Here is a 13,672-nt window from a genome sequence, read left to right as displayed (position 1 = left end):
GGGGTACACAGGGCCCCCTCGCACAATACAGCAGGTTCAGCCCCTCCGATATAGAACCAACCAATACAGCAGCCTTAGAGCTGGAAGGGCGGGGTCAGAGGGGGACACACGCCTGTGACGCGTCAGATGGGCGGAGACTCATGTGTTATTACAGCTGTGGGCGTTACCTACGTAAAGCATGTGCGGGTGAAAGAGGGCGTGGCATCACAGCTGGAAGGGGGGTGGCCGAGGCTTCTCCCGCCCTGGGGAGGCTGCGCGGTGACGTCAGACGCTTCCCCAGAGACGGTGCGGGACGGAGAAGTAATTGAGGCCGGGGCTCTGGGCTCCACCAGGCCGCAGGATGGGGGAGACCAAGGTGATCTATCACCTGGACGAGGAGGAGACTCCCTACCTGGTGAAAGTGCCGGTGCCGGCTCAGGACATCAGGCTGCGGGACTTCAAGGCGGCGCTGGGCCGGGGACATGCCAAGTACTTCTTCAAGGCCATGGACCAGGACTTCGGGTAAGTTCCCCCCTTATATACCTCACACTACCGTTATATACTGTATACTGCCCCTGTATACCCCACACTGCCCCTGTATACCCCACACTGCCCCTGTATACCCCACACTGCCCCTGTATACCCCACACTGCCCCTGTATACCTCACACTGCCCCTGTATACCTCACACTGCCCCTGTATACCCCACACTGCCCCTGTATACCTCACACTGCCCCTGTATACCTCACACTGCCCCTGTATACCTCACACTGCCCCTGTATACCCCACACTGCCCCTGTATACTGCCCCTATATACCTCATACTGCCCCTGTATACTGCTCCTATATACCTTGCACTGCCCCCTGTATACCCCACACTGCCCCTGTATACCCCACACTGCCCCTGTATACCCCACACTGCCCCCTGTATACTGCCCCTGTATACCCCACACTGCCGTTATATACCCCGCACTGCCCCTGTATACCCCGCACTGCCCCTGTATACTGCCCCTATATACCTCGTACTGCCCCTGTATACTGCCCCTATATACCTCGTACTGCCCCTGTATACTGCCCCTGTATACTGCTCCTGTATACCCCACACTGCCCCTGTATACCCCACACTGCCCCTGTATAACCCACACTGCCATTATATACCCCGCACTGCCCCTGTATACCCCGCACTGCCCCTGTATACTGCCCCTATATACCTCATACTGCCCCTGTATACTGCCCCCTGTATACCTTACACTGCCCCTGTATACCCCACACTGCCCCTGTATACTGCCCCCTGTATACTGTGCACTGCCCCTGTATACCCCGCACTGCCCCTGTATACCCCGCACTGCCCCTGTATACTGCCCCTGTATACCTCGTACTGCCCCTGTATACCCCACACTGCCCCTGTATACCCCACACTGCCCCTGTATACTGCCCCCTGTATACCCCACACTGCCCCTGTATACTGCCCCCTGTATACCCCACACTGCCCCTGTATACCCCACACTGCCATTATATACTGTGCACTGCCCCTGCTAACCCCACACTGCCCCTATATACCTCATACTGCCCCTGTATACTGCCCCCTGTATACCCCGCCCTCTGTATACCCCGCCCTGCCCCCTGTATACCCCGCCCTGCCCCCTGTATACCCCACACTGCCCCCTGTATACCCCACACTGCCCCTGTATACTGCCCCTGTATACCCCACACTGCCCCTGTATACCCCACACTGCCCCTGTATACTGCCCCAGTATACCCCACACTGCCCCTGTATACTGCCCCAGTATACCCCATACTGCCCCTGTATACCTCACACTGCCGTTATATACTGTATACTGCCCCTGTATACCTCACTCTGCCGTTATATACTGTATACTGCCCTTATATACCCCACACTGCCCCTGTATACTACCCCTATATACCCCATACTGCCCCTGTATACTGCCCCTGTATATCCCATACTGCCCCTGTATACCCCCCCTATATACCCCCCACTGCCGCGTTATACCCCCCACTGCCGCGTTATACCCCCCACTGCCACGTTATACCCCCCACTGCCGCGTTATACCCCCCACTGCCGTTATATACTGTATACTGCCCCTATATACTGTATACTGCCCCTATATACCTCACACTACCGTTATATACTGTATACTGGCCCTATATACCTCACACTACCGTTATATACTGCCCCTATCTACCTCACACTGCTCATATATACTGTATACTGACCCTATCTACCTCACACTGCCCTTGTACACTGCCCCTGTATACCTCACACTGCCCCTGTATACCTCACACTGCCCCTGTATACCTCACACTGTCCCTATTTTCTTTATACTGCCTCTATATACCTCACATAGTGTTCACTCTAGGATGTTTTTAGGGCAGGGTGCTGATCACTGAGGAGGGCACATTTTAATATTGAAGGGCACATTTTTGGTGTGACGCGCACAAAGCATAGCGCATATGGCTATAGTTGTTATACATATATTTTCCCCGTAGTGTATCATATACCGATACATACATATAGGAGACCCATGTAACACCCAACATCTGTACTGAGAAACATACTGTATATGTCCAGTCTTCTTGAAAGAACGGCTGTAGCATATACATAATAAGTAGATAATGAAGGTTTCTTTCAGTACTGAAGTAGTGCTAATCCTTATGAAAAGTTAAGCAGAGGGTTAAAATATATAGGTACAAAATAAGTCTGTTCTTCTACTAGGGACATAGTGTAAGCAGTACATGCTCGCTGATTACCCTGTTCTTTCCCTCTTTATCAGAATACTGTGTTATACAGGAGCCACAGCAGTGAGGTCATTTCCTCCTCTGCTATCCCATTCACAGAGGACAGAAATTGTGGTGGTAATTCCAAGTTGATCGCAGCAGGATTTTTGTTAGCAATTGGGCAAAACCATGTGCACTGCAGGAGGGGCAGATATAACATATGCAGAGAGAGTTAGATTTGGGTGGGGTGTGTTCAATCTGCAATCTAATTTGCAGTGTAAAAATAAAGCAGCCAGTATTTACCCTGCACAGAAACAAAATAACCCACCCAAATCTAACTCTCTCTGCACATGTTATATCTGCCTCCCCTGCAGTGCACATGGTTTTGCCCAACTGCTATCAAAAATCCTGCTGCGATCAACTTGGAATTACCTCCTGTGTTCCAATTTCAGAGCTGGGCAAGGAGTAGACCATTGCATTATAACATGCACTCTGATTGTTGCATTCTGTATACAAGGGGTTGATTTCTGGTCCTGCAGGGTGCACTGAAAAAGGGCAGGGTGCAGTACCCTGCTGAAACAGCCTAGAAGGAACACTATCACACTGCTCATAAACACTGCTCAAACAAATAAAGGGAACACTAAAATAACACATCCTAGATCTGAATGAATGAAATATTCTTATTAAATACTTTGTTCTTTACATAGTTGAATGTGCTGACATCAAAATCACACAAAAATTATCAATGGAAATCAAATTTATTAACCCATGGAGGTCTGGATTTGGGGTCACACCCAAAATTAAAGTGGAAAAACACACTACAGGCTGATCCAACTTTGATGTAATGTCCTTAAAACAAGTCACAATGAGGCTCAGTAGTGTGTGTGGCCTCCACGTGCCTGTATGACCTTCCTACAATGCCTGGGCATGCTCCTGATGAGGTGGCGGATGGTCTCCTGAGGGATCTCCTCCCAGACCTGGACAAAAGCATCCGCCAACTCCTGGACAGTCTGTGGTGCAACGTGGCGTTGGTGGATGGAGCAAAACATGATGTCCCAGATGGGCTCAATTGGATTCGGGTCTGGGGAACGGGCGGGCCAGTCCATAGCATCAATGCCTTCATCTTGCAGGAACTGCTGATACACTCCAGCCACATGAGGTCTAGCATTGTCTTGCATTAGGAGGAACCCAGGGCCAACCGCACCAGTATATGGTCTCACAAGGGGTCTGAGGATCTCATCTCGGTACCTAATGGCAGTCAGGCTACCTCTGGCGAGCACATGGAGGGCTGTGCGGCCCCCCCAAAAAATGCCACCCCACACCATTACTGACCCACTGCCAAACTGGTCATGCTGGAGGATGTTGCAGGCAGCAGAACGTTCTCCTTGGCGTCTCCAGTCTCTGTCACGTCTGTCACATGTGCTCAGTGAGAACCTGCTTTCATCTGTGAAGAGCACAGGGCGCCACTGGCGAATTTGCCAATCTTGGTGTTCTCTGGCAAATGTCAAACGTCCTGCACGGTGTTGGGCTGTAAGCACAACCCCCACCTGTGGACGTCGGGCCCTCATACTACCCTCATGAAGTCTGTTTCTGATCGTTTGAGTAGACACATGCACATTTGTGGTTTGCTGGAGGTCATTTTGCAGGGCTCTGGCAGTGCTCCTCCTGTTCCTCCTTGCACAAAGGCGGAGGTAGCGGTCCTGCTGCTGGGTTGTTGCCCTCCTACGGCCTCCTCCACGTCTCCTGATGTACTGGACTGTCTCCCGGTAGCGCCTCCATGCTCTGGGCACTACGCTGACAGACACAGCAATCCTTCTTACCACAGCTCGCATTGATGTGCCATCCTGGATGAGCTGCACTACCTGAGCCACTTGTGTGGGTTGTAGGGAGGTCATACAGGCACGTGGAGGCCACACACACCACTGAGCCTCATTTTGACTTGTTTTAAGGACATTACATCAAAGTTGGATCAGCCTGTAGTGTGTTTTTCCACTTTAATTTTGAGGGTGACTCCAAATCCAGACCTCCATGGGTTAATAAATTTGATTTCTATTGATAATTTGTGTGATTTTGTTGTCAGCACATTCAACTATGTAAAGAACACAGTATTTAATAAGAATATTTCATTCGACTGGCGTGGCCTAGCTGGAGCCGTAGCAGGACGTGTGCTTGAGGAGCTCCTGCTTCCTAAGGTCTCCTTTGACCATAAATACCTGTGGTGGCTGGAAAATTTCCCCCCTTACTAACAGCCTGCACTGTCCTGGGACCCCTAGACGTGAGCTGCGGAGCCGGGAGGTCCTTTACTGGGCCTCTGCGGGTTGCGGCCTACGCCGGTCCCTGAATCCCCGGGCTCGATTTTTACATCACCCCAGCTGCGGGCCCGCGATCAGCGGAGAAGACACCTGCCCTTCCCCACGTTTCTGCCGCTGAATACCTGGGCCCCGTGGACCGGTGCTTGCAGTCCGGGCGTGTTCCCCCCAGCAACTTCGACGGAGAGCGCGGCGGCGGGAGCCTGGAGGCGGGTGTGCGGCTGACGGCTTCTCGGCGGCACCCGGCGCAGGGATCTCCGGAGCGGGAGCCGCATCACAGCTGACTCCCTGGACCGTGGCAGCGGCGGAGGGGGTCCAATCGGAGGGCGGAGGTGAGATAGACCCCTCATATATAAGAGAAGCCGGGTCCCCCCCCCTGGGTCCCCCGTCCCCCCCCCCCCCCCCTGCTCCTAGGTGGATGAAGAGAGAGAGGCCCCACAGATTATACGGTGGCCTGGTTGATAAACCTCAGGGCTGATTCCCCTGCACAGCTGCTCACAAAGCTGGACCCCTCTCCTCTTTTCTTCTCCGGCACGGCCCCCCCTACGGAATACTCCTGTCCCCCAATATATTACATTACCTGCTACATTATAGCTGGTTGCTGGCCTGGAGGCTCCATCTAGTGTTCACTCTGATATACTACGCTCTCCCTGGAAGGGAGGCTCTGCTCACACATGATGGCTACGATTTGATTTGATTACTACCTCTCCCTCCACCGTCCCGTCCCGGGATGTGCACCGATTGGTAACCCAGTGTGTGGAACCCTCGCTCTCAACACTTGCAATTTTGACAGATCCCCCAGATCATCCTGACCTCTGTTATGGCTCCCAAGCGTCAGAAAGCCTCCAAATCTGTGTCACAAATATCATTCTTTAAATCTTCCCCTCAACCTCCTAAAAAAATGGGAGATAAACCTCAGATGAAGAAGGCTGAGCCCCCGCCTCCCCCTCTTACCTCTGACATATATCTCCCCCGAGACAGCCCTCCCCATCCATGGAAGCTGTCAACGACTCTGATGCGTTAACAGTGGGTACAATGAAATTGCTCATGTCGCAATTTAAATCAGACATCGCGGCGGAGTTTCGCTCCACTCTCCAGGCATGTCAGCAATCCATCGACGAGGTAGGAGATCGTACCAACCATCTGGAAACAAAAATGGAGGAGGTGGTGGGATCCCACAATCAACTATTGGACTCCCACGATAGCCTAGAGGATGAGGTGCACAAACTTAGAGATAAGATCGCAGATCTCGAGGACAGATCTAGACGAAGCAATATTAAACTGCGCGTGGTCCCTGAGGAGATATCTAACAGTAGCCTTCATGATTTCGCCGTTGACCTATTCGGAAAACTCCTACCGCAGGCCGCATCGGCTGATCTCCTAATTGACAGGATCCACAGACTTCCTAAAGCCAGAGCAGCCCCGGCCCACGCTACAAGGGATGTTTTGTTGAAAATGCACTATTTTCATATTAAAGAAGCAATCCTTAAAGCATCAAGACCATCATCAGATACCGCAAAGGCTCTTGGGGACCTGCAACTATTTGGAGACCTGTCTCAAACTACCCTCCTCAGACGTCGCTCCTTTCAACCCATTACACTGGCACTAAGGAAAGCCAATATCTCTTACCGCTGGGGATTTCCTGTCAAGCTTCTCATTGCACGTGAGGGTTCCACGATCGTGATTGATAACGTCGAAGAAGGAATGGAGCTCCTGGAACATTACGAGTCCATCCGGGGGAGATTCCTCCTCTCAGCGTAGACTCCAACAGGACTGGTCCACGGTGAAGTAGGAATTTAGTCTAGGCGATGGCTGACTCTTCATTTGTCGCATTTAAAGTATATATTGCTTTGTTACATGCATTCCCTCCTTTCACCTTCGCGGGTCAATGTTTTCTCCAGATTCTTATGTGTTCTGTTATATACATGTTCTTAGAGAGGTTTAAATTCTAGAGGAGGGTGAGTGTGGCCAGGAACTACCTGTACGATAGACCGGTCAATTCAAAGTGTTATTTTTCCTCTCCTCCTTCTTGTTATTGTTACCTATTTCGGTATATTACAACATGTAGATTTAGCGGTTCTTGGCTTGGCTTCCCCCCCCCGGGGCCCCCCCTCCCTCCTCCGTAGTGCCATGGGTGAGTCCCGGGTGGTGGGGTGGGGCGGGGGGGCCTCGGGGGGGGGGGGGGGCTGAGTCGGGGGTTCACACATATCCCTGGGCGGGGGTGGTGGATGGTTGTCATGCCACTAACCCCCAACGGTTCTACACAGACGCCTGGTCAAGGCGTCTGGTTCTGGTCTCAAGGGAGACTAGTTATGTTTCTTGCTGTTTTTTATTTCTTGCGTTTTGTTTTTGTTTTTTCTCCTGCTCCCAGTTTTGTAAGCCATTCTATGTTACCCCTATTGTCGAGTATGTTTTGTTTACATCCCTTGATTCGCTTATGCTACGCAGTTCCTTTTCTTGACCCATGGTGAATGTTATCTCAATTAATGCTAAGGGGCTAAACTCTCCCCACAAGAGGAAACTAGCCCTTACTTATTTTGCTAAACAAAAAGCGCATATTGCAGCCGTGCAAGAGACACACTTCCCAATTATTAATCCCCCGCGTTTCTCTAACCCTAAATACCCCCAATGTTATACGGCTAATGCCCCTGCTAAGAAGGCTGGAGTAGCTATTCTTATAGCCCATAACTGCCCGTTTGTGCTCTCGACCCAATACTCAGACCCAGATGGTAGATACCTAATACTGGTTGGCCATCTGGAAAAAGTTGAGGTAACCATTGCCTGCTGCTACGCGCCTAACACCAAGCAGATTCCTTTTTGTAGAAAGCTCTTTCAAGCCCTCCAGGAGAAGTCCAGGGGAGCTGTTTTGCTTCTGGGCGATTTTAATATAGCCCCGGATCCTAACATAGATAGATCCAACCCGCCTATACTTCCTCATCCGCTAAAACCCCACATGTCAGCCGGGCCCTTTAAAACTTTATTAGCTGAATACAACTGGTATGATGCCTGGCGAGTTAAACACCCCACGACACGAGATTACACCTTCTATTCGCATGTACATAGATCATACTCCCGAATTGATATGGCCATTGTAGATAGACCAACGTTAGCCTCTATACGCAAGATTACCATCTTGCCAATGACTTGGTCGGATCATTCCCCTCTACTTCTGAGCTGGGATGTCTTCTCATATAATGCTCCCCCGGGACCCTGGAGATTAGGCCCCCACCTTTTAAATAGGCCTGAGGGTCTACAGGCTGTACAGGCAGCTCTGGAACTGTACTTATGCACTAATCAACCATCAGACACTTCCACGTTCACCCATTGTTGCGCGTTGAAAGCCGTGGTCCGAGGCTCAGCGATACAAATCGCGGCTAAATTGAAACGAGACTCACGCCAGCAGCTTGCTTCCGCGGAGCAGGAGGTCGCCTCCCTGGAGAAGGCCCATAAGAAAGACCCCTCAAATAAAACCATTTTCTCTAAGCTCCTATCAGCCAGGGACAAATTTAATTCCTTTGCGCTTGCTGAGGTCCACCGCAACATTCAGCGGCTTAATCAAACATATTACTCCCTAGGCAATAGAGCGGGTAGACTTCTTGCTCGCAAACTTCGTGGACGCAGAGCTCGGGAACGGATACAGGCAGTATATAATTCCAAAGGCACCAAAGTTATGGACCCCTCAGATATAGCCAACACATTCGTGGACTACTATTGCCAATTATATAATTTAAAAAATGACCCTGATACTCCTCAACCTGAGCCTCTGGAAATCTCTGAGTTCCTCCAGACTCTTCCTCTCCCATCTTTGTCGAAACAAGACGCCGAACTCATTAACTCCCCATGGACTCTGGAGGAAATAGACACTGCTATTACCTCCCTTCCTCTTAATAAGGCCCCTGGCCCCGACGGTTACCCGTCTAACTTCTATAAGCAATTTAATAAACTACTCGCCCCTACCTTATTGAATGTGTTTCATGAAGCCTCCACCAATTCCTATTTCCCGAAAGAAATGCTAGAATCCCAAATTGTAACAATTCCGAAACCCGGTAAATCACCCACTTCCGTCCAAAACTATCGCCCCATAGCTTTGCTTAACGTCGATGTTAAACTTTTTGCGAAACTAATGGCAAATAGACTTGCTCCCCTTTTACCCGCCCTGATCGACCCAGATCAGGTTGGATTTGTAGTAGGTAGACAGGCCTCTGATAACACTAGGAGAGTGATTAATATCATTGAACACTGCCGACAGGCCGATCAACCTTTCTTGCTCCTGTCACTTGATGCCGAAAAGGCATTCGACAGGCTCCATTGGAAATATATGCAGCACACGCTCCGCAGGTTTGGCATTAGAGGTCGCTTTCTCAATTCTACATTAGCCCTATATTCCTGTCCATCGGCTAGAGTGTTCACAAATGGGTGCCACTCTATGAGATTTGAAATTACTAATGGTACCCGACAGGGATGCCCCTTATCCCCGTTAATATTCGCTCTTGCGATTGAACCATTAGCGGAATGTATTAGAAGAGATAATCTAATCTTGGGTCCCCATATAGGCGGGAAACAGCACAAAATAAGTCTCTTTGCAGATGACATTTTGCTATGTCTCTTGCAACCGAGATCCTCCTTACCCCGCCTACATGCTGTCCTTGACCGATATGCTAAAATGTCGTATTACAAGCTTAATACCGCTTAAACCGAAGCCCTCCCATTGAACATAAATACAGACGAGGTCCTCTCCTTGAAAACAAAGTATAAATACTCCTGGCAATCGCTATCTCTTCGATACCTGGGAGTTCACCTCTCTAGGGAGGCAGATCTCCTGACATGTAACTTCGGCCCACTTCTCGCAGCATTTAGAACACTTACCAAAGATTGGATGTTGCAGGATGTCTCCTGGCTTGGGCGCGTGGCGGCGGCAAAAATGGTGCTTCTAACGAAGCTAATGTACCTTTTTAGAACTATCCCTCGCCCCCTCCCGAAGAAAACTTGTAACGATTTCAATAAGATCCTTTCCAACTACATCTGGGGGGGGGGGGGGGGGGACCAAAAATAGCTAGATCCACCCTTTCAGCCCCTAAGGTCAAGGGAGGAGCAGCTTACCCTGATATAGAAAACTACCACAAAGCGTGTATTCTGAGCCACATCAGAGATTGGGTCGACGTGGATATAGTGAAACCATGGGTACTTGTCGAACAGACAACAGTGTCTCCATACTGCCTTGCAGATCTGCTGTGGCTCCCAATGTCTGCTATCCCTACGTCAGTTAACAAAAGTAAAGCGATCCAATGCACATTAAATGCCTGGCATACTCTCCTCTCACCCGAGGCTAAGCAATCTCTCCCCTTCCTCCAGCTTTCATTAAAAACGATAACTCTAATGATCCCTAACCTGTCCCTACTCTCCTGGTCAGACCGGGGCCTACAGACGCTTCAGGATATTCATTCACAGGGTATGTTGGTCTCATTCACCCATTTACAAACGCATTTCCATATTCAGAAACAGGACTTCTATAAGTATCTCCAAATACGAAACTGGCTTTCCAGGTATCGCCCCAATCCCTCAGCTTCTAAATGTCTCCCCAAGATGCTCCCTCTCCTTGTCCGCACTAAACGGAGACGGGGCAATGTCTCCAGATGGTATAATTACTTGATTTCAGAAATGACGACCCATACGTTTGGGTCCCAAGGTAGATGGGAGGCTGATCTGCCCAATGTTTTCACTGAAGAGATATGGTTGAGAATTTATCACTCATGTGTTAAAATTTCATGCTGTATGGGTCATTCAGAAATGTTTTTTAAACTAATCCACAGAGCATACCTCACCCCAGATCGGCTGCATAAGATATGGCCGGATGTCTCCCCTACTGCTGGAGAGTATGTGGACAAATTGGGAACATTATGCATGTGTTTTGGTCCTGCCCAATGTTACAACCCTTGTGGAAAGAAGTTTTTGTCTTGATTTCAGATGTGCTTGGATATACTGTCCCCTTAGATCCCCTTATAGCCCCTATTTCATTACCCCCATCCGCACGTAGCTGTCTCAGATACGTACTTGCTGGGACACATACTTATAGCTTCGAAAGCCTCCATAGCCCAATTATGGAAATCAGCAAGATTACCTGACATTATAGCCATTAAAAAGAAAATTCATAATCATCATGTCTTTGAAACGTCAGGTAAACTATATTCCCAGTCTGGCTCTCGTGTTTTTGATGGCTGGTTGAAATGGGATGACTATATCAGAAGAAGTAACTCCCCCCTGGGCTGGCATCCCACACCTTACCATGGATAATCTTATGTCCCCCCCCTTATACACATAAATTTTAGCCAGAAATGAGTTTGACCACATAGACATCAGGTCAGGAGATCTCCTAATTCCCTATGGGTTCATGTGTTTCAATGAATATGATATTCTCGACTATAATGTTTACCATACAGATAGACATGTTGGCTTCCCCCCTCCCCCCCCTCTTCTTTCTGCTCTATCTTTTTCTCTTTCTTTTCTCTGCTTAAATGTTTAACCAACTTCTTTATAGAAATTATAGCTAATGCTCCGCTGTTTGGTATCTGCGTGGTCTTTCATTGTAACTGTTATTCATAAACTTCAATGAAAACTATTGTTAAAAAAAAAAAAAAAAATATTTCATTCATTCAGATCTAGGATGTGTTATTTTAGTGTTCCCTTTATTTTTTTGAGCAGTGTATATTGTATACTGACCCTATATACCTCACACTGCCCCTATATACCCCACACTGCCCCTGTATACTGACCCTGTATACCTCACACTGCTCTTATATACTTTATACTGACCCTATATACCTCACACTGTCCCTGTATACTGACCCTATATACCTCACACTGCCCCTGTATACTGACCCTATATACCCCACACTGCTCCTCTATACTGACCCTATATACTTTATACTTACCCTATATACCTCACACTACCTCTGTATACTGCCACTATATACCTCCCTGCCACTGTATACTGACCCTGTATACCCCACACTGTCCCTATATACTGTATTCTGACCCTATATACCCCACACTGCCCCTATATACTATATACTGACCCTATATACCTCACACTACCTCTGTATACTGCCCCTATATACCTCACACTACCTCTGTATACTGCCCCTATATACCTCACACTGCCACTGTATACTGACCCTATATACCTCACACTGCCCCTATATACGGTATACTGACCCTATATACCTCATACTACTGTTATATACTGTATGCTAACCCTATATACCTCACTGCTCCTATATACTGTATATTGCCTCATATATACCTCATACTGACCCTATATACCCCCACACTGTCCCTATATATTTTATCCTGACGCTATATACCTCACACTGCCCTATATACTGTATACTGACCATATATACCTAACACTGCCCCTATATACTGTATACTGCCCCTATATACCCCACACTGCCCTTGTATACTGACCCTGTATACCCCACATAGGTAAGTGTGTTACTTTTATACGGTTTAGAAGGTAGTATTACATCGCTGCTCTGCTGTATATATAATTTCTTTTTCATCCACTAGGGGTCACTGGAGTACTCTTGGGGATATGGACGGCCTCCATAGGAACAGGGCACTGAATATTTACATTTAGAACACTCCACCCCTCCATATCCCAGAGTACCTCAGTGTTTTTTCTGTGCTCAAGTAGCAACAGGTTCTGTGGCTTAGTCCACAATTATTTTGAATATTTTTTTCTTTTTTCATACACATCCCTTTCCCCCTTCCAAAAGGCAGGGTCAGGGATAGTGCAAGCTGCTACAAACAGCTGTGGCGTGTCGGTCCTCAATAAAAGAGCACCCTCACAGCCAGACAGACATCCTGCAGAAAGGCTGGCCGGTGCTTACAGAGAAGCCCCGTCGGAGCCTCACCACAGGAGTGCAGGTATATTGGTCGGGGCGGTCAGCTCACGCTGCCGCCCCGCTGTGTGGGGACATTGTTTTCTTTAGTAGCTACGCTGGCGCACCATACTGGCCGCTTGGATCCCTATACAGCCCGCCCGCCGCCGCTGCTCCGGCCGCCGCTGCTCAGAGCGCTTCAGGACCGCGCTCCCCACCTTCCGCTGTCTGTTTCCAGCGCGTCCTGCTACCCGGCTCCCGCTGGCCGCCCACACTAATGCTGCCCGCCCCGCATACTGCCTCCGCAACGGAGCATACGGGGGGGGGGGGGGGGGGCATTACAGGTTGCAAGAAGCGGCACGAGGGGGGACAAACAGCAGCAACAGCAGTATGCTAGGCTGCAGGGATGATTTACACAGGATGTTCATACATGGTTATATATTAGTTTAAATGATTATAACCTGCACTGTGATTATGTGTAAGCATGGCAGTTATTTTAACCATGCTTCCTTTGTCTTCCTGTTGTGATTCCAGAACGTTCCAGTACTACATCTCTACTCCACCGGAGGCGCAGGGGTGTTAGTGGGAATTTGGGATCACATTACATAGTACTGGCCACGTGTACTGCACTTGGCCAGATATATATAAAGACACACCTTAGTACTATTTTACTGAGTCGTGCAAGTGTCTGTTTTTTGTGTATTGTATTGTCTGTCTCCATAATGAGTAAGGCACCAGCAAAACTTAAAAAGCATCACTGCAAGGTCTGT

The 13,672-nt window shown here is 49.0% G+C and overlaps 1 protein-coding gene across 1 annotated transcript in view; it reads left to right on the top strand.

The window, feature by feature from the left end:
• The first annotated feature begins 182 nt into the window (after nt 1-182).
• The window catches only part of DVL2 (dishevelled segment polarity protein 2), a 47,289-nt gene continuing 33,799 nt past the window's right edge, over nt 183-13,672 (top strand). Inside the window, exon 1 of the mRNA XM_063930651.1 lies at nt 183-501. Coding sequence (XP_063786721.1) covers nt 341-501 — 161 coding nt within the window. The 5' untranslated portion in view covers nt 183-340. The remainder of the gene's footprint in view (nt 502-13,672) is intronic.

The sequence above is a fragment of the Pseudophryne corroboree genome, chromosome 6 (assembly GCF_028390025.1).
Source record: "Pseudophryne corroboree isolate aPseCor3 chromosome 6, aPseCor3.hap2, whole genome shotgun sequence".
In the NCBI taxonomy this organism is placed as follows: domain Eukaryota; kingdom Metazoa; phylum Chordata; class Amphibia; order Anura; family Myobatrachidae; genus Pseudophryne; species Pseudophryne corroboree.
The sequence above is the reverse complement of the archived record's forward strand: the minus strand, read 5'-3'. Positions and strand labels throughout refer to the sequence as shown.